At 37.8% G+C, this 17,266-nt stretch overlaps 5 protein-coding genes across 15 annotated transcripts in view; 4 read left to right on the top strand and 1 right to left on the bottom strand.

Annotated features, from left to right (window-relative positions):
* LOC140224287 (protein D3-like) overlaps window positions 1–17,266 on the bottom strand; it is a 98,134-nt gene that overhangs the window by 79,773 nt on the left and 1,095 nt on the right. The window lies entirely within an intron of this gene.
* Window positions 679–4,331, top strand: LOC109036304 (protein D3). 2 transcript variants are annotated; one of them, XM_019050454.2, is made up of 5 exons: window positions 693–931; window positions 1,623–1,749; window positions 2,346–2,483; window positions 2,824–2,902; window positions 4,136–4,331. In XM_019050454.2, exons 1-5 carry the CDS (start codon window positions 743–745, stop codon window positions 4,281–4,283), a joined length of 681 nt encoding a protein of 226 aa, XP_018905999.2. In that variant the 5' UTR covers window positions 693–742; the 3' UTR covers window positions 4,284–4,331. The 2 variants fall into 2 exon arrangements, with proteins under 2 accessions (XP_018906000.2, XP_018905999.2); XM_019050455.2 differs by lacking the exon at window positions 2,824–2,902 and having other exon boundaries at window positions 679–931.
* LOC109039400 (protein D1-like) lies at window positions 4,317–8,457 on the top strand. 2 transcript variants are annotated; one of them, XM_072298557.1, is made up of 5 exons: window positions 4,317–4,514; window positions 4,987–5,119; window positions 6,464–6,607; window positions 7,033–7,114; window positions 7,741–8,457. In XM_072298557.1, the coding sequence occupies exons 1-5, from the start codon at window positions 4,317–4,319 to the stop codon at window positions 7,937–7,939; spliced, it is 756 nt and encodes a 251-aa protein (XP_072154658.1). In that variant the 3' UTR covers window positions 7,940–8,457. The 2 variants fall into 2 exon arrangements, with proteins under 2 accessions (XP_072154658.1, XP_072154659.1); XM_072298558.1 differs by lacking the exon at window positions 7,033–7,114.
* On the top strand, window positions 10,077–14,364 carry LOC109036268 (protein D2-like). Of its 2 annotated transcripts, XM_019050343.2 has the most exons (5): window positions 10,097–10,594; window positions 11,023–11,149; window positions 12,225–12,362; window positions 13,043–13,118; window positions 14,144–14,364. In XM_019050343.2, exons 1-5 carry the CDS (start codon window positions 10,400–10,402, stop codon window positions 14,256–14,258), a joined length of 651 nt encoding a protein of 216 aa, XP_018905888.2. In that variant the 5' UTR covers window positions 10,097–10,399; the 3' UTR covers window positions 14,259–14,364. The 2 variants fall into 2 exon arrangements, with proteins under 2 accessions (XP_018905889.2, XP_018905888.2); XM_019050344.2 differs by lacking the exon at window positions 13,043–13,118 and having other exon boundaries at window positions 10,077–10,594.
* LOC109036261 (phosphatidylethanolamine-binding protein 1-like) overlaps window positions 13,842–17,266 on the top strand; it is a 12,470-nt gene continuing 9,045 nt past the window's right edge. The window contains exons 1-3 of one of the 8 annotated variants that reach the window (XM_072298537.1): window positions 13,842–13,986; window positions 15,277–15,522; window positions 16,293–16,419. In XM_072298537.1, coding sequence (XP_072154638.1) covers window positions 15,280–15,522; window positions 16,293–16,419 — 370 coding nt within the window. In that variant the 5' untranslated portion in view covers window positions 13,842–13,986; window positions 15,277–15,279. Of the gene's footprint in view, window positions 14,091–14,191; window positions 14,350–14,516; window positions 15,523–16,292; window positions 16,420–17,266 lie in introns of those variants that run through there. The other 7 variants (XM_072298536.1, XM_072298534.1, XM_072298535.1 and 4 more) reach the window with 7 other exon arrangements.

Here is a 17,266-nt window from a genome sequence, read left to right as displayed (position 1 = left end):
AAACTGGAACTACTATTACCATTTCCACTGCTTGGATGAATTTCGTCCTTTTCATTATAGTCGGAAATCAACACGGCATCCATTGCCAAGGCAGATATGGTTTAATGCATACTACCCCCCTCCCCCCCCATCAGGAAAAAAATCTCAACTTTATGTCGCGGATAACCACATGCCGAAAAAATTGAGGGATCCGCCATTGTAGGGGAATAGGAAGTTTTGATAGTTATAATGAAATGCATATAACCATACAATTTGGAGACGTAAAACGTTCCTAAGAAAACACGAGTTCGCATGCGATAAGCATTGTCGTAAGTACTCACGAATTCACGCAATTCCTAAGCACCAATCATCCCTCTCGCATCAGGAAGATTAAGTTATTTCACTTCAAGAAGCAGTGCATGTCTTTTGATGGTTTGTGCATTTGTGTGGTTTCGGCAAATCGCAGGATTCTACCTATAGAATTTGCAAATGTGAGACACTTCACTCCGGTTTGGAATTTTGGAGCTTTCAACTCCAAGGGCTTCACAAAAGAGCTTTGCTGAACTTTTGTTATTATACTTTCCGTTTGTCAATGCACTATCACATCGTAAACAGGTCAAGGTTTTGAAACTCATTGATTGAGATCAATGTCTCTGCTAAATTAGACTGATATGGAGGTAAACATTCAAGGTTGATCACGTGATGAATGTCGATCGCTTTTAAGGAATTTTTACCACATGTTTTCTGTCACTCTTTTCGGAGAATGAGGTTGAAGTCGCGTGCTTTCTTGACTTCAGACTTTGTGTTTTTTGTGTTTAGTTACTTCATTTTTGTGGTAAAATGTGGAGTCAACGGCACGATCCTGATGACAGAGCTCGAAATGCGTGCGGAACTTGAGAGACAGCATGTTGTTCCCCAACTAATCCCTGAAGGGCCTAGACAATATCTGTGGGTAAGAATTGTACTGGAAACCCATTCGTTTTGAAGCTGAAACGGATGTGAAAAAATAGGTGTGCTCTGAAGTGTGCTTAAAATTCTCTTTTTTGATAAAGAGAGAGGGACAGGAGGGCGCCGGCACCCGCGATGGTACCTTTCTTAACAGAAAATGAACTAACAAATCTCAAAATAAAATGAAAGACAGAAGATTTTGTTGAACTTTCTTAAGTCACACTCCTACAGTGGTAACACAAAAAGTGATACTTAAAAAAAAAAAAACGTGTTAAAATCGTTAAAAAATTGAATTTGAGGATTTAGGGGCGATTGAGGACAAGGTGTACAAATGCAGTTTTTTAAAACAATTGTGGTATTAATTATTTCAACGAACACTAATCTAAAAATTTATTCTGTAATATAACCACACGACTAAAATCCAGTTTTTAAGCACCAAAAAGTACAACTTTTTTCCGCAATACGTGGCTCCAAGTTAGTTTAAAATTTTAGACACGGATTCCTTGAAATTTCAAAATCCACACTTATGCGCCCTATCCGTCCAAGCCCCTCAACTCTAGTTTTCAAGGCAACACAAAGGTTTTCTGGGAGTTTTGGTTTAAAAATGCATATAGTAATTGAAACACTGAAGTTTATCACAGCGGTACATAATTAATATTCAGTACTGATCAGTGAACTTTCTTTGTCAAATTAAGGTTGAATGGTTGGATGGTAAAAAAGCGGAATACGGGAATTTACTGGACCCCCACATCTGCGAAGAAAAACCTCAGCTGATAACATGGAAATTGGAGGAAGGAAAACACCACACCCTCATTTTTGTGGGTAAGAATGTATGTAATTAAACATTGTCGGATCACATTCACCGTCAGTCACGCAATTTCCCTTTCTGCTGAAGTATCTAAACTTATTTTAGTATGAAAGTGGGGGATTAACCCTAAATCCTTCTGCCAACACCAAAGCTCAAAGCTGAATTGAGGGGCTTGGAGAACAAGGCGCATAAATGCACTTCTTGCTATTTTAAGAAATACATGTTAGAAGTTTCCTAATTGCATGGATCCTTGTGGCGGAAATAAAGTTCAAACTGACTTTTTGATGCTTAAAATCTTGAATTAGGGAGCAAAGTTTTCACATAATATGCATTGAGGCTAGTTTTACTGGATATCATTAGTATCCCATTTTTTTCAAAAACTGCAGTTATGTGCCTTGTCCTCCAAGCTCCTCAATTAAACTTGTACCAAAAAGGAATTTTGAAGATTCTAGCTAAGATGCCAAAGGTTGCTAAAAATTCTACCTGGGAAACTTATTGGGTGACGGTGACTTTATTTCCCATGGGAAAAGATCTCCACCGTCCTCTTGCAGGAATATTATACGAAATATTACTGGTGTATTTTTTCCGTATTAATATATTGTTATCTCAGATGCAGATAAGAAGAATGAAGGTGTTCGCGGAGAAAATCCTTATTTGCATTGGCTTTGTGTCAACATAGATGGTCCGGAAATCTTGCAGGGACTTAACGTTGCGAAGTATCATCCTCCAAAACCAGCAAAAGACACAGGTAAAATAATGACCACTCTTTCATCACAAGATATCAATTAATGCCGAAAGGGAGTGAGGAGAGAGTCCAATTTCCGACATTTACTTGCTATTTAGAATTGATTTTAAGATATTACTGTTTTTGTAATAAACCAGATCTCGTTGCTCAGGGGTTTGAGAAAGTCTAAAACTCCCCTTGAAACACCCACAGACCCAAATTATTTTCATAGCTTTTGCCAATCGCTATTTTAACAATATTTGTAGCTGTATCACCTATGAGTAAAATCCTGAGAAATTATTCAAGTACTTTTCGATTTTAAATTTACACGATTTTACTATTTTTGTATTCCATAACTATACAGGAGTGCACAGATTCATCTGGTTTTTATACGAGCAACCTAACGGTCGGCAGTATTTTGAATTTTCTCCCATCAAAGACACGTAAGTTCTTCTTGAATACTTGAAACGACCAAGATTATACTTCGAACGGTAATTTCAGTGTGACCATTTTGTCTGACTCTCCTGCCGTTCATTACTAACAATATCAAATGAAAATTCGGCTTCTCAATTTTAAGTCTGATCGGTTAACTTCAAAGGTATCAATCAAATCAAAATTTAAATATCGAACTGATAATGAAACATTGTTTTACTCGATTTACAACGTTGTGCTTAGAAGCTCAGATTAATTGCCCTAGCCAGTAGTCTCATCGTATTCGAAGACCATCTCGTGCAGCATGGAAAAAAAAACTGTAAACCTGAATATCTGAGATGAGAGAGTCTTCACATCTTTGGATTTGTTTAAAATTAAATTTTAGTGCAATTTAAAAAGGTTTAGGTATCTATTTCAATACACTCTCCAGCATGACGTAAAAAGTTTCGTGCACTCAGTAAACAGCCATGGTCAATCATATCAATAACCTACTCAAATCATGTTTCAAGATGCTACTCGTATGTGTTACCTGTGTTGCTGAAGTCGAAAGGCTTGCTTCAAAAACTGCCCAAGTCTATTGCTACGATTCAATTTTTCTTTTTACATTTAAAGTTTAATTTTTGTATAAAATACTAGCCAACACTTTTGACAGAAACGTTTTAAAATGTCTTATTCTATTTTGAAAAAAAGAAAAAAATTTAGAAATAATTGAGTAAATACCTTTAATTGTTTTTTTATTGAAAAAAATCCATTAGGAATTGCTAAACGTCGCAACTGAGTCGGGCAGTTTCCGAAGAAAGCCATTCGATTAAGAATTAAGCGCAGTGCCAATGTCAGTAGAGCAACGTGGGTTATTGTAGCAGAGTTAGTTTTCAGAGAATGCGTAAAAGTATACGTAAAAGTATACGTATACGTATACGCATAAGTAAAAGTATCTAACAACAATAATGTGACGCATGAAGCTCCGAGTACATCAGTGTTATATATGCAATTTTCCTTCCAAGATTCATCGGGATATCTTAGACATAGAAGGATACTTCAACTAACCTCAAAACAAGTAGAAAGGCTCTTTTTTCATGGCAGATGATGACAGAAAATTTATAAAAAAATACCTAATAATTTGATTTTGTCTAATCTCTGACTTCTGAGAGGGACAATTCAAAATGTTGAAGAATCTAAGAGAAACACTGAAATTGTTACTCTTCTAAACTGATTTATAATGTGCAAATAATAACGTTTTCCAGGCTTGAAGATCCTAGTCCTCATCGAGCAAATTTCTCAGTCATTGACTTTGCACAGCGAAATAATTTGGGACGAGTTTTGGCAGCTAACATGTTCCGTGCCGAATATGTGCCAGATCCAACATATTCACCGGGTGATCTCTTGGGATAAGTGAAGAGTTTTGATTTTCTTAAAATAACAACAATGGTCTTTAATCTTTTTTGGCTGGATTTTGAAACAATTTTCATCACATTAACTTTTGAGTCCTTATTTTACGCATCTCTCGCTAACTCTGAGGAAGAATCTGTCCTCCATAAATCACCTGCGGAAATTAAAGCAGCTTTGGAAAAACATAGAATTATACCTGACTTGCTGGATACTGCACCGCCAAACGCTGTTCAGGTATTTAATAAAGCTCAGATAATACTTTATTGGTCATGGAAGTATCTATTCCGTCGAGATATAAGCTTAGGTATGTATGTATGTATGTATGTATGTATAAGCCGCTTTTATAGGGCTCTCTGACGCTCTGCGACCCCTAGCCACCAAAGTCCCCCACCCTCTCCAAATAGCTTAGGAATAGCTATTCTAAAAAAAATACCAATTAACTCTCTTCACATAGAAAAAATAAAGTATAATACACCCATATTCTCATGATTAGTCGAAAAAACTCACACTTTCCGAAAAATTTAAAAAGTTAAAATAATAGTCGAATGCTACGAAGTTGCGTAAGAAGCCCATGAATTGATCTGGACGCACCTTTAGTTTTATTTAAATTTTTAAGAGAGGGGCTGATTACATCTTTTAAAACTGATTTCCTCCACCATTAAATGAAAACTTTCAATGCAATTGAGCCACATTATTCTCATTTTAGGTGGAATGGAGTGAAGGTTTGTACGCAAATTTTGGAAACGTAATCGATGATTTAGGTGGTATCAGAGATGAACCATTTTGGATTGATTGGCCGGGAGACAACATGGAAGATCGTTATTGTTTATTCATGTTAGGTAAGAAATATGCCAACTTTGTGGTTTTCGATGAACCACTATGGGGCTACGACTCATGAGCGCCACGCGGCCCAACACCCCGAGGGCCCCCCGCCGGATAATTTGAACCGGAGTTATGGTTTTTTGAAAATAGGTCAAAGTTGACTTTTGACCCATCATTACTCGGTCAAAAATTAAGATATCGATCTGCGGCTTGCGCCAAAATTCTTAATTTTTATGTTCTTTCCAAAGATGTAACACAAGATAGGGTTTACCAATTGGACGTATTTCTATCAAACAGAACTATGTGCTGGGGGAAAGATGGGGTGCGATCGTTAGTACTCGGGTCATAAGAATGAATGGGAAATGTAAAGCGCCAGTGACGAAGCCGCCGTCGCGCCTCTCCCACCCGCCGCTCAACTCATGAGCCCTGTCCACAAGGCTCTAGATACATGCCCACGGCTCATGGGTCCGGCATGGGATTTCACGTTCTGTCAAACTGAACTATGTGCACAGTGTATGAGCCGTGGGCATGTATCTAGAGCCCTGTGGACAGGGCTCATGAGTTAAGCGGCGGGTGGGAGAGGCGCGACGGCGGCTTCGTCACTGGCGCTTTATATTTCCCATTTATTCTTATGGCCCGGGTACTAACGAGCGCACCCCATCTTTCTCCCTACACATAGTTCTGTTTGATGGAAATACGTCCAATTGAAAAAAAAAGTTGGGGGCCCCCGCGCCCCCTCCTCCCTAAGGGAGGGATAAAAATGTTGAACCTTCTCGAAGATAGTCCCCTTTGAGATAGAAACATTTCCAAAGTTTCGTTTTTATAGCTCTAACCGTTCAAAAGTTACGGGGGGGGGGATTTTAGGGACACCCTGTAGAGTTCTGTTTAGCAGAAATGAAATATGATCGACGCTCCGCAGCCCGTGACGAGATATACAATAATAAAACAATTTAAAAAGCGGGTAAAAAAGCTAATTTTCAAAAATAAAGACCAACCCGTTTTGGCTGAAAACCCAGCCTTCCTCAATTGGATAAAATAGTGAAAAAGAAAAATTTAAAAATCTGAAAAAGTACCTAACTGTACCTTTCAAGAAGCGAGGATTTTGTTAACCAGATTCATTATAACAAAATTCACGCTTTTTGAAAGGTACAGCCATTCACTTTTTTTAGATTTTTACCATTTTTCTTTTCACAATTTTATCCAACTGAAGGCTGAAATTTCAGCCGAAACTTTTTGGTTTTCATTCGTGAAAATTAGCCTTGTTACCCGCTTTTTAAATTGTTTTATTATTGTTTTGCAGAAATACGTTCAATTAGCATAGGCATTAATTGGTTTTGATTGCAAAATGTTTATTTTCGCAGGCCTAGATGAGCCCTCCCAAAGTAATCACTCGCTTAGGGAGTGGAAGAACTGGATTGTTGTGAATATTGAAGGATACAACACTACCGTCGTCGCCGGTGAGCATTTGGCCGAATACGTGCGTCCGTACCCCATTATTGGCACAGGTAAACTATCGCATATCTCCCTTCGCAAGAAAGTTAGTAAGCTGTTTTTCCTATTTTCTAAAGCCTTTAGAATACACTTTAATAGCTGATAGAACAATATATTCACGTGATGTAATTTATGCGTAAATCAGTTGAACAACATTTTAAAATTAGGAACTACAATTTCTTGCTCATCCGTTAAGACGCGTGTGAGTTGGAAAATTGATGGCACACGTGTGTTATTTATATACTGAGCGAGATATTGTAGTTCCAATTTGTAAAATGTAGTGCAATTGTGATATTTTTCAGTGGGGACCATCCTCTATTGCTCCATAATACTTGTAATTTTTTAATTAAAAAAATCATTAAAATCAAAACTTCTACCATGAGAAAAAGATTCAATTTACCGTTGAGACCGTAAGCGTTCTTCGGTTTTTTTTTTACAGGGTTGCACCGATATGTTTTCCTCGTGTACAAGCAAAAATATAGAAGATATAAACTGTTCAGAGAGTTTCAATTACCTCCAAAGTAAGTTTTTCAATACACTGAATATCACGTTAAATTTGAAGGAAGAAAATTTAATAACAAGTGTTACCGCGGCTCTGACGCGAACTACGAATGGGCTAAATTTTGCAACCACGTACTACTATTGTATTTCTGGCTCATCTGTGAGATCATCGATCTGCACAGGGAATCTAATGGCACATATGTTGTTTTTTAAATGAGCTAGAAACAGTAGTTTCTTACTGCAAAATGTTGTTCAGATGCATTACCGATGCTAGCGTGACTTTCCACTCATACAAATAGCAAATCCGACAGCAAACCCCCCCCCCCCCCCCCTCCAATACAGTACGTGTGCCAAATAAAATTTCTTCTAATTGATATTATTCTCATGACAAATATTTAAACTTTCAGCTGTTTTAAGACTCCGCGATATTGTGGTTTCGTGAAATAATAGAGAATAGATAATATTTAAAAGAAGAAAAAAAACTTCCGAAAGTTTACCGAGGACCTTAATTCCGTAGGCTTTTTTACAAATTTGGACAGATTTTTTCAACGCATGATCTCAGTTATGTATGTTAATATGTAACATCTATGCGGTTTTGTTTGCACGCAATAGTTTTTTCTCTTTGTATGTTTTTTATTTTTTTCAGGCGAATTGATGAAAAAAGGGGGAAGTTTTCCGTCAAAAAGTTTGCTAAAAAATATAACCTGGACGGACCGATCGCTGTAAATTTTTTTATTTGTGAGGGTAAGTTCCGACTGACGACAACAACTACGACGACGCGGCGACCGAGAATTATAGACCCAAACTTGCCTACCTATACGGACACAGGAAATCTTATATGGTGACAGTGGCGATTTGTGAATGATCGATTATTAATATTTTCCCATTTTAAGCTACGGTAAGGAATCGCTTATAAAGGTGTTCGTTGCGAATACCCTGTTTATCGATCCTTTCTTATAAGTTTCAATGGCAGATAAATCGATAAATCGCAAAGCACGCCATGCCACTATATGGTAAAACTAACGCGTGATTAAATACTTGCAGTGATTTAATTGACCAATGTTCAGCCAGTTTGTCCTTCAGAGCAGTGGGAAACAATTGGACAAGAAATGTTGAGCACGTTATGAGTTTTGCTTTTTTTTCCAATCAGCACTGGCGATTACGTTTCTTGTGGCGGATTTATTACATTGAAAGTAAAATAATTGGTTATTGTAATTGATGATTGACTCATTTTATGTTTAACTTTCCCGCGCATTGTTAATAGCAACGCACCTTTAACTTTAAAAAGCGACCTAACTAAGGTGAGTCGGTTTTAAATGTTGTAAGTAACCTCATAAATATATTTTACCTCTTAAAAATGTTATTTTTTCACATTCACTCCAGTGACATCGTTTCCATATTTCTTATGAATCCCTTCACATTTAATAATCTTTTGTATCTAAAAGTTACCTCGTAAGAGATTTAATGTCACTCATTCCAGTATTCCCAGTAGCATACTTTCACATTTTTTAGGAGTTGTCAAATCCTTCGAAATTTAATTACCTTTTGAAATCATATTTTACCTCATTTTAATAACGTAATTTATGTATTGTGGGTTTTCGAATATTTCTAAAATTTAGTAATCTTTTGAAAATATATTTTATCTTGTCAAAATTTTAATTATTTTCCCTATTTTGTTTTGCTATGTTTTTTACTACACGATTTCAATTATCCTCCTATTTATGCTTAATTTTTCTTACATCTAATTTATTTTAATTTAACGTGCAAGGCTATTTACGCAATCAGAACTAACTGCGCTCTTATTCTCCTCCAAAATCCGCAGAACGTATCGCATGATTTTGATTGCGTACGAACATTCAAAAAAATTTAAGGTCCCCACGAAAAGAGGTGTTCTTTTCCAAAGAGAAAATCGATCTCGCCGGAGCCAAAGAGTTCTTAAATCAGGGCCGGATTAAGGGGATGGCCACATAGGCCGCGGCCCATGGCGGCAAATCTAGGGGGCAGCAAATTTTGTAATTTTTTTAAATGAAATGTAGGTATATAAAAAAAAATCGGATTTAGAAAAAAAAATTACAAACGAGAAAAGGCTGCAAAATCTCTCATTTCCTGAGAGTATAGTAATTTCTAATTTTGTCGTCTTTCGGTGATACAAGAGACAGCACCTATAATAAGTCGAGTTAAGAGAGAAACCAAACACACAATTTGGCCTGGAACGGCGCGACTTAAGGAAAAATGATGACGAGGACTTGAGATGAAAAGGAGCAGCCCTCGGCGCGGCAATCGGCATGTAACACATATCAGAGCCTACAGGACTGCACAAATACTTCACGCGTTGCATCAAACACAGTGCGGTTATTGTGGTCAGCGTGAAACGAATAGCGCCTACAAGAATGCATGAATACTTCACGCATTGCGCCAAACACAGTGCGGTCAGCGTGAAACGCATGGCGCCTACAAGACTGCGTGAATTCTTCACGCATTGCGCCAAACACGGTGCGGTCAGCGGGGCGCGGCGAAGGAAGTTAAAATCATTAAACAAAATTTTGTGTTTGTTCTTTCATAATTTTTTCGTTCATTTCTTATGAATGTAAGGCCTTGTCCATTAGGTTCGAAACTTGACTTTCGCGCAAAGTTCCGTGACCTTTTGCTCGTAGTGTTTACAGGGCTTTCCCAAAAAATGTGTTCAACACGAGTAAACGCGTCTTATGCACCCCTCCCCCGCTGGCACGTTCACTTGATGGTTTTTATTGATGTTTCAAAACGAATGAGAAGGGGGCGGCAAAATACAGGCGGCCCATGGGCGGCAAGAACGAAAATCTGGCCCTGTCTAAAATCGTGAGTAAACTTCGAATTTAGCAGCAAAGTCATGCTTAACTGCACACCTAGAACATGTATTGTGTTCTTTATTATTTACTAAATGGCAAGTAAGCCATCAAATCCAAGGCTCTCCTCATTTTGTAGCATTTAAAAATAGTATATTTTTCGTACTTTTTTGTTTTTTGTTTCAAAAGTTGTGAGCATACAGGACATTCTTAATATTTATTTCCAAATGTTTGGTGCTACAAATAGTAGAAACCTTTAAACAGAATTTCATAATTAATTATGACTAGAATTGGTGATTGAATACGGAGATAGAAGCCAGAGTGGGTTTGATGAATAAAAAATCCGATTGAGGAACTATTCTGTTCACAATTACTGTGATGAGCGGCTGATATACCGTTGGCATCGATGCCTTTCTCATAACCGTCACGAATGTTTCGGAGTCAAATATGACGGGTGGTTGATAGGTTGTAAAAACAGCAGTGATGAAGCTGCACATTACATTTGTGTGGTTATTCCTGACAATAAGGTTAGTTAAATTAACAGAGGTGCCATTAACGTCAACTTGGTACCCGGCGTTTGACGTTCTCTTGAGAGATCCGAAAGATATTGAAACGGATCTCAAACGTTGGAGAATTATCCCTGACCTCTTGGATGAGGCTCCAAAGGAGGCGGTTCAGGTAAGTTAGTTTTCTTAATAACGCCTGGTTGAAATATTGCTCTCAGTGTTAAACATAAATTGAATTCAATGGAAAGTAGAAACATTTTAAATTTAACCTTTAAAAAATTCTACGGTCATCTAATTTCTTGTACAAAATACCACTCTTAAGTTTTGTTTACTCAAAACATTGCAATGTATACAAAGTTAACTTGAGGGACCAACATGTTGACTTTGAATGCTGAAGAATTGCTGATCATGTAATATTCTCTCAAGGATTTATTTCAATTCCCCAGAGGTGTGACTCGCGTCATTCTTAAAGTACAGTTTCAAGGTACTCTCTAAAGTTAAGTAACTTCAACTTTACGAGTTTGAAATAACACAAAAATAAATAAAAATAAAAGGAATATCACCCATAACATACTTTGAATTTATTTGAATCATTTTTAGGTGGAGTGGATTGAGGGCCTTGAACCGCTCTTCGGAAATGAAATTAATTCGACTATTACAAAAAGAGAGCCCTTTTGGACGTGTTGGAATTCAAATGAAACGGAGTTCTACACGATGATATTTACAGGTAATTAGACTTTTTCGAGGTATTGCCGATTTAGGTTCACTGGCGTTATTTTTTTTCGATTTATGTTTTTTTAGGGGTGATTGGGTGGTGGATGGACAGGCACAGAGGCAACCGCAACCTTCGGAGATGAAATTATTGACCCGAAAATCACAAAGGAGGAACCTTTCTGGTTAGAGTCTAAAAATCCTAATGATACATTTCTCAGTATGATAATGGTGGGTAAGCAGAATTTGCTCCATGAATACCTATCTCCACCGAGCTATCTGCATTCAACCGCCACCATTACCTAACCCAAAGCTCCTTAACTTCAAAATCGAAAACTTCCATTTTTCAGCGACTTATCGGTCTGGAAGTAGGAACTTTTTTTCTGCTGGTTTAATGGATTCGTGTCTAGCACCTTCAGCCAACTTTAGACAATGTTTAGTGTCCGTAGACATCTTGGGATCTCCATGCTCCAGGATTTTCCAATTTTTAGGAATTAGGGCCGAGGAGAATCTGTTTCAGCAGATCTACTCGTCAATTCCGTGAAAATTAGACGCCACCACCGGAATTCGAACCCGGGACCTACTGACCTAGAGTCAGACGCGCTGACCACTAGGCCAACCTGGCCGGAAAGTAAGTCTTTCTTCATTGTTAAAAAGCTAGTATACGCGTCACATTTAAAATTGTGTAGCTTGTATGGCTTTTGAACGAGGGAAATTAAGAAACATCTGTTCTAAATAATCTACGCATTTCTTCGCAGCACGATGCAAGCATGCACAACTGAAAATAAATTTTTAATACTAAATTAGAACAAGAACCAAAACATTGTATGCTCTTTAAAGGTTTTAGCTCTTCAAATGCCTAAGACAAACTTAATTCAATTTTTATACGACAACACCGAGAAAATTAAGGTAAGTTTTATGATTGCACTACCTGCGTCATTTTTTACACATGTCATTTTCATAGCCGAGCCATTCCTTGTTGTGCATGCAGTCATTGCGGAGAATCTCTTTAATGCATAATCTACCCACGAGAAATTTAAGGTATTTGTTAAGTATATATTAGACAAGTAAAATAGATAATTTCATTTCAGGTATCGATGAAAAATTGAAGGCACAAACATCGTACGGAGAAAAACAATTTTGGATCGTTGGAAACATAAGAGATTATGAATTTCTTGGGGGAGAGTTTTTGACTGAATACATGGGCCCAGATCCACCGGAGGGCAAAGGTTCGTTTGAGAAACTTTTTGTTTAACACTATTTATGTCAAATTCAAATAGATCAACGTGAGCATAAGGTTGACAGACGGTGTGCATTTATCAAAGTACGTAATTTCGTAGATCTTGAACACAAATGAGCACTTCCGGATCATCAGGCTTGTACTTGAGAATGAAGGTAGTTTTAAATTTCATGTGAATACTCGTATTTTACGTTTATGCAACTTATGTAGCTTCAGCAAAATTTTGAAAGTCAATCTTTGAAAATGCATGACTGAAAATCCTGATCCGCGTGTTATGGAGGTAGCCTGGTAGTCCGCTGTGTCTCAAGTTAGAGCGCCTTCATTTCTGCTCGATACTAAACATTCTACCGCGCAGTTGGTTTAGTTGCATGACCTAACCAAACCCATTTCAGTAGCAGTTCAGCGCATTTCAATTATCATTGAAATCAGGAATGCAACACTTTAACTCAAAATGGGCCATAGCTTGAATGGAGGAGAAATGCGGTCTCCAGCGCTCTGATCTCGATAAATTGGGGCAATTGTCAACCAAAAACAGCAGGAAAAAAAACACAAATAAATAAATAAATAAATAAAAATGATCCCTTGAGGATCAGTTCTTCGCAGTCAAACAAAATCCTCGGAAGAAAATACAACCATGAATTTAGTTAAACTTATTCCAATTTTTTCTAGGTTTACTTCGATACGTATTTTTAGTATATAGACAACCTGATAAAATACAATTCAAGGAGAAAAAAATATCAGCTAAGTAAGTAGACATCCGCTCAAGTTTAAATATTTTTTCTATGCATATATGTATAGGTATTTCCTATTTATAGTGATTTTTAAATTTCAAATTTACATAAAAGTGATTTTTTGAAAGTTGTCGTCCCCTCACATTCTTTATTTGACATTTACAGTGGGCAAGAAGTATCAGTTCCGATGGTATATTTTTCATATTTATCTCATGGAATTTTAAAGATGTCACTCTGACAGCGTTTTTAAAAAGGTATCATTCTTGCTACGAATGTACCAAAAACTTGCAGCTGCATTCTAGTAAAATTGGATTTAAAAAAAAAAAAAAAAAATCATTCAAACAATAGTTTTCCCTCAAAGTATGCCTTTATATCTGCGATTTTGATAGTGTTGAAGTTGTTATTCAACAGTGCGTGCATTGTATATGCTTTACATTTTTAGTTGTAGCACAAACCATAGACTGACGAGCTGTAATTTTGATTATGTTGGTGTACCGCTCTGTGAAATTTTAATTTTTATTTACTCTTATACTCAAATTTTACTCAAATTTTGATTATGTTACTTTTTTGTTAAAGAATCGGACAGATTAAACTAAAATCAGTCGAACTGCATCAAACGTTGCTTCAAATCTTCTCTTGTTTTATTTTTTAACAGAAAACTAAACCACTTAACTCTCAGTGAATTTGTCCTAGATTATAAAATACACACGCACAAAATTTTAAGCTTCAGTGTCGCCTAGTTCTTTGTTTGACAACTATATAATCATAGGAAATTAGACAACGTCTGATCTAAAAAGCCTGGTTTCAGTTAAGCCCGTCCAATCAATTGTCTGGTATACGTTTAATGGAGTTTCTTCTCGTTTTATTAAAAGCTCAAATTAGGTACGTGAGATTATGGCAAATGATTATAGGATTACGCAAGCCGTCTCCGTACTCCTATCTACTCTTCTTCAAAGTATCAATAAATTTAACCTCCCATTCATTAGGTGAACTATCAAATCATTACATTGTTGTAACTTTTAAAATTTTCTTTCCTCAGGGAAGACGGTTCTCTTCGGACGAATTTTTCCAGCAAAGCCTTCGCAGATAAGTACAACTTAGGAAAACCATTGTTTGTAAACTTTTTCCGAACAAGACACGCATTTAATAGCTAGAAGATGACATGAGTTGAGGCCCTGTTGATAAATCATCGGAAGCCATACGCAAATTATTATAAATTTATAATCTGTAAATAATTATTAAACTGTAAATATTTTTTAATTCTTGACTTTCACTAAAATGTGTTTTATTCAAATTAAGACCGTATCCGTATTTCCAGCTATAAAAATTTATTAATACTTTAAGTGCAATTCCAACTTATAATGGGCTCGCTGCAGCTGAGATAAGCCATCACAGCCAATCAATATTTTTCCCGCCCTCCATCCGCCCCCTTCCCTCACCTGGAAAGTCCCCAGAATTTCTACGCATAACCGATAAAGAGGTATCTAGCATCAAGGAGAGGACTTTAAGGAGGAGAAAAAGGAAAGGAGGAAAGAAAGAGGAATAAAGTTTATGTCGTGCATGTCAGGTGCGAATTTTGCTCTCCTCTGATCAATTTCCCAAAAGAAGAGGGGTTCAGATCATTGAATACGTTTTAAATGAACGATCTAAATGAAGTGAGAATTTTTAGTTTAAAGACATGTATTTTGCTGGTGTTTCATTTTATGAACCTCCTTAAAATAGATTTCTTTTTGCGTTTTATAGAACGCTCCCCATAGAATTCATTGTTCACTGTAGAACCTTTCAATTTTTAATGGACTCCTACCTACGATATGCCAATACTCGCTCTTGGGTCTTTCAATCATTGAAATATATCAATTTAAATCTCAAATATACGAGAATCTGATACAAATCGATCAATGTTGCTTATCCGCTTTTAAAAACAATGGTTTGTTAATATTTGATAGTGAGTGGCTGAAAATTACTGTGGTTGTGTACATTTCATGGGCATGGTAGGAACCAATGAAAGAACCAATTTACAGATTAAGTTCGAGGAAGTATTTGAAGACAACAGACATGCTTTTATTTGGTGTCTTCTCGATGTTAGGAATTCGACAATCGGACAATCATCCTTCTCAGAGAATAATCGTGAATGTTTTACCGAGTGATGCTGAAACATGGTCTGAATTTCAGGGAATGTTTATGGAATGGGGACTACCGCGGATGAGCGTGGTGTTCTTCGTCGTAGTTTCATTAATCATCGGCGCTATTTGTCGGGCCCTCCATGATCACGCAGACGCCACTGCCACTTCGACGATACACGAAGCAACAACACGAATCAGCGACATATACAAGCCGCGAGGGGAGCTTACTGCTGACCTCCTTCGTCATGAAATTATACCTGACTGTGTTTATGATGTCCCTACCATTGTTTGCACGGTAAGCTAAGAATGGAGCTATTGCATGATCCTGCAGCCTGATTGTTGAAATTTTGTGTTTGTCGGGTGGACATGGATGGAATAGGTTAAATAGCGAAGCGCGATTGGTCGGCTATGTCTTATCGCTGCTTTTTCGTACTTTGTCGATTGGAATGGACGACGTGCTGTCGAAAACTCAAGAGGTGCCTTTAGTTTGTCGTCCATTCCAATCGACAAAGCACGACAAAGCAGCGGTAAGACATAGCCGACCAATCACGCTTCGCCATTTAACCTATTATTCCATCCATGTCGTCCCGACGAATAAAAAATTTCAACACTCAGGCTGCTGGACTTGCTTTGTAAAAAGGTTTGATCCACCTTAATTTTAGGGTGAAACACGTTCCCGAGCTTAAAGAAGCTCTAAAAAAGTTTTATGAGTGAAAGAAAGGAGCTTAAAGTTGTGGTGAAGAGAAAAACGTTTTTCAAAGGCGTTCTCCTCATGACGTCATAAAGAGTGACGTCCCATGGTTTCAACTACCGTGCATTTTATGGCATTTAATGTATTTATGTGCGACCGGAATAAATATGAACAATCGCAGGTGAAAGGATTACGGCGGTTAACGAGCCTTGTGATGTCACGAAATCGATTGGCGCGATATTTTGCGTGCGATATACATGAAATAAATGTTTTCATTCAACATTTTGGTTCGGTTTAGTTTATTCTGATAAGATTTTTGTTAAATTCTGTGTGAACGATATACTCTTCTGTAATTTTGACCAATTTACCTTCAGGTAGAGTGGGTAAATGGAAAATTCGCTAGCCTCGGAAATCTGATTCCGATCGATGTTGTTAACTCTCCGCCACATTGGATAGACTTCAAAGGGAATGAGACAGAATGGTATACCTTGATCATGGCAGGTTGGTATGATCATAATTTTATCGAATCAAATATGAACTTTTTAGGAATGAAACACGGTGTGGGAGATTATGGATGCTAGAACTGCCAGACTTACCATCGTGCATGATATTATGACGAAAAAACTTATACGGAACGGTCATGTGTGAGGAATGGCAAAAGAAAGGTTGCCGAAGAAGTTCCTGGATTGGTTAAACCGTCTGAAAGAGGGCGCAGAAGTAGAGTGAAATGGCGACTTACGCTTACCACACCTGAGGTATCGAAATGTAACCTAACCTAAGTTCAGTGTTGCCGTGTGACCTAACCAAGTTCAGTGTTGCCGTGTGACCTAACCTAACCTAACCTAACTACCTAACCTAACCTAGCCTAACCTAACCTAACCTAACCTAACCAAACCTAACCTAACCTAACCTAAGTCCATTTCAGTCGCGGGTTGCGTACCTCGCCGACACAAGGTGCAGATATGCGGGTTGCATACCTTACGGACGGGAGGCGTCCTATGTTGGTCCCTCACTTCGCCGGTGCTCAGCGATAATTTGTGATATGCAGTCCTCACGACTCCCATGAAATGCGGGTTGCATACCTTACGGACGGGAGGCGTCCTATGTTGGTCGCGCACCTCGCCGACGATCAGCGATAATTTGTGATGTGCATTCCTCACGAACCCATGAAATGCTGGTTGCATACCTTACGGACGGGAGGCGTTCTATGTTGGTCGCGCACCTCGCCGGTGGTCAGGGATAATTTGTGAATTGCATTCCTTACGAATCTCCTGAAATGCGGGTTGCATACCTTACGGGAGTAAGGCGTTAACATGCGGGTTGCATACCTTACGGAAGTAAGGCGCTT

The sequence above is a fragment of the Bemisia tabaci genome, chromosome 3, assembly GCF_918797505.1.
Source record: "Bemisia tabaci chromosome 3, PGI_BMITA_v3".
NCBI lineage: Eukaryota > Metazoa > Arthropoda > Insecta > Hemiptera > Aleyrodidae > Bemisia > Bemisia tabaci.
This window is presented reverse-complemented; position numbering and strand designations above follow the sequence as displayed.

Coding starts and splice junctions, on each gene's coding strand:
- LOC109039400 (XM_072298557.1), top strand. CDS start 4,317: ATGGTCTTTAATCTTTTTTGGCTGGATTTTGAAACAATTTTCATCACA. Junction 4,515..4,986: donor CACCGCCAAACGCTGTTCAG/GTATTTAATAAA, acceptor TTCTCATTTTAG/GTGGAATGGAGTGAAGGTTT. Junction 6,608..7,032: donor GTACCCCATTATTGGCACAG/GTAAACTATCGC, acceptor TTTTTTTTACAG/GGTTGCACCGATATGTTTTC.
- LOC109036304 (XM_019050454.2), top strand. CDS start 743: ATGAGGTTGAAGTCGCGTGCTTTCTTGACTTCAGACTTTGTGTTTTTT. Junction 1,750..2,345: donor CCACACCCTCATTTTTGTGG/GTAAGAATGTAT, acceptor TTGTTATCTCAG/ATGCAGATAAGAAGAATGAA. Junction 2,484..2,823: donor AAAACCAGCAAAAGACACAG/GTAAAATAATGA, acceptor ATAACTATACAG/GAGTGCACAGATTCATCTGG.
- LOC109036268 (XM_019050343.2), top strand. CDS start 10,400: ATGAAGCTGCACATTACATTTGTGTGGTTATTCCTGACAATAAGGTTA. Junction 10,595..11,022: donor CTCCAAAGGAGGCGGTTCAG/GTAAGTTAGTTT, acceptor AATCATTTTTAG/GTGGAGTGGATTGAGGGCCT. Junction 12,363..13,042: donor AGATCCACCGGAGGGCAAAG/GTTCGTTTGAGA, acceptor AATTTTTTCTAG/GTTTACTTCGATACGTATTT.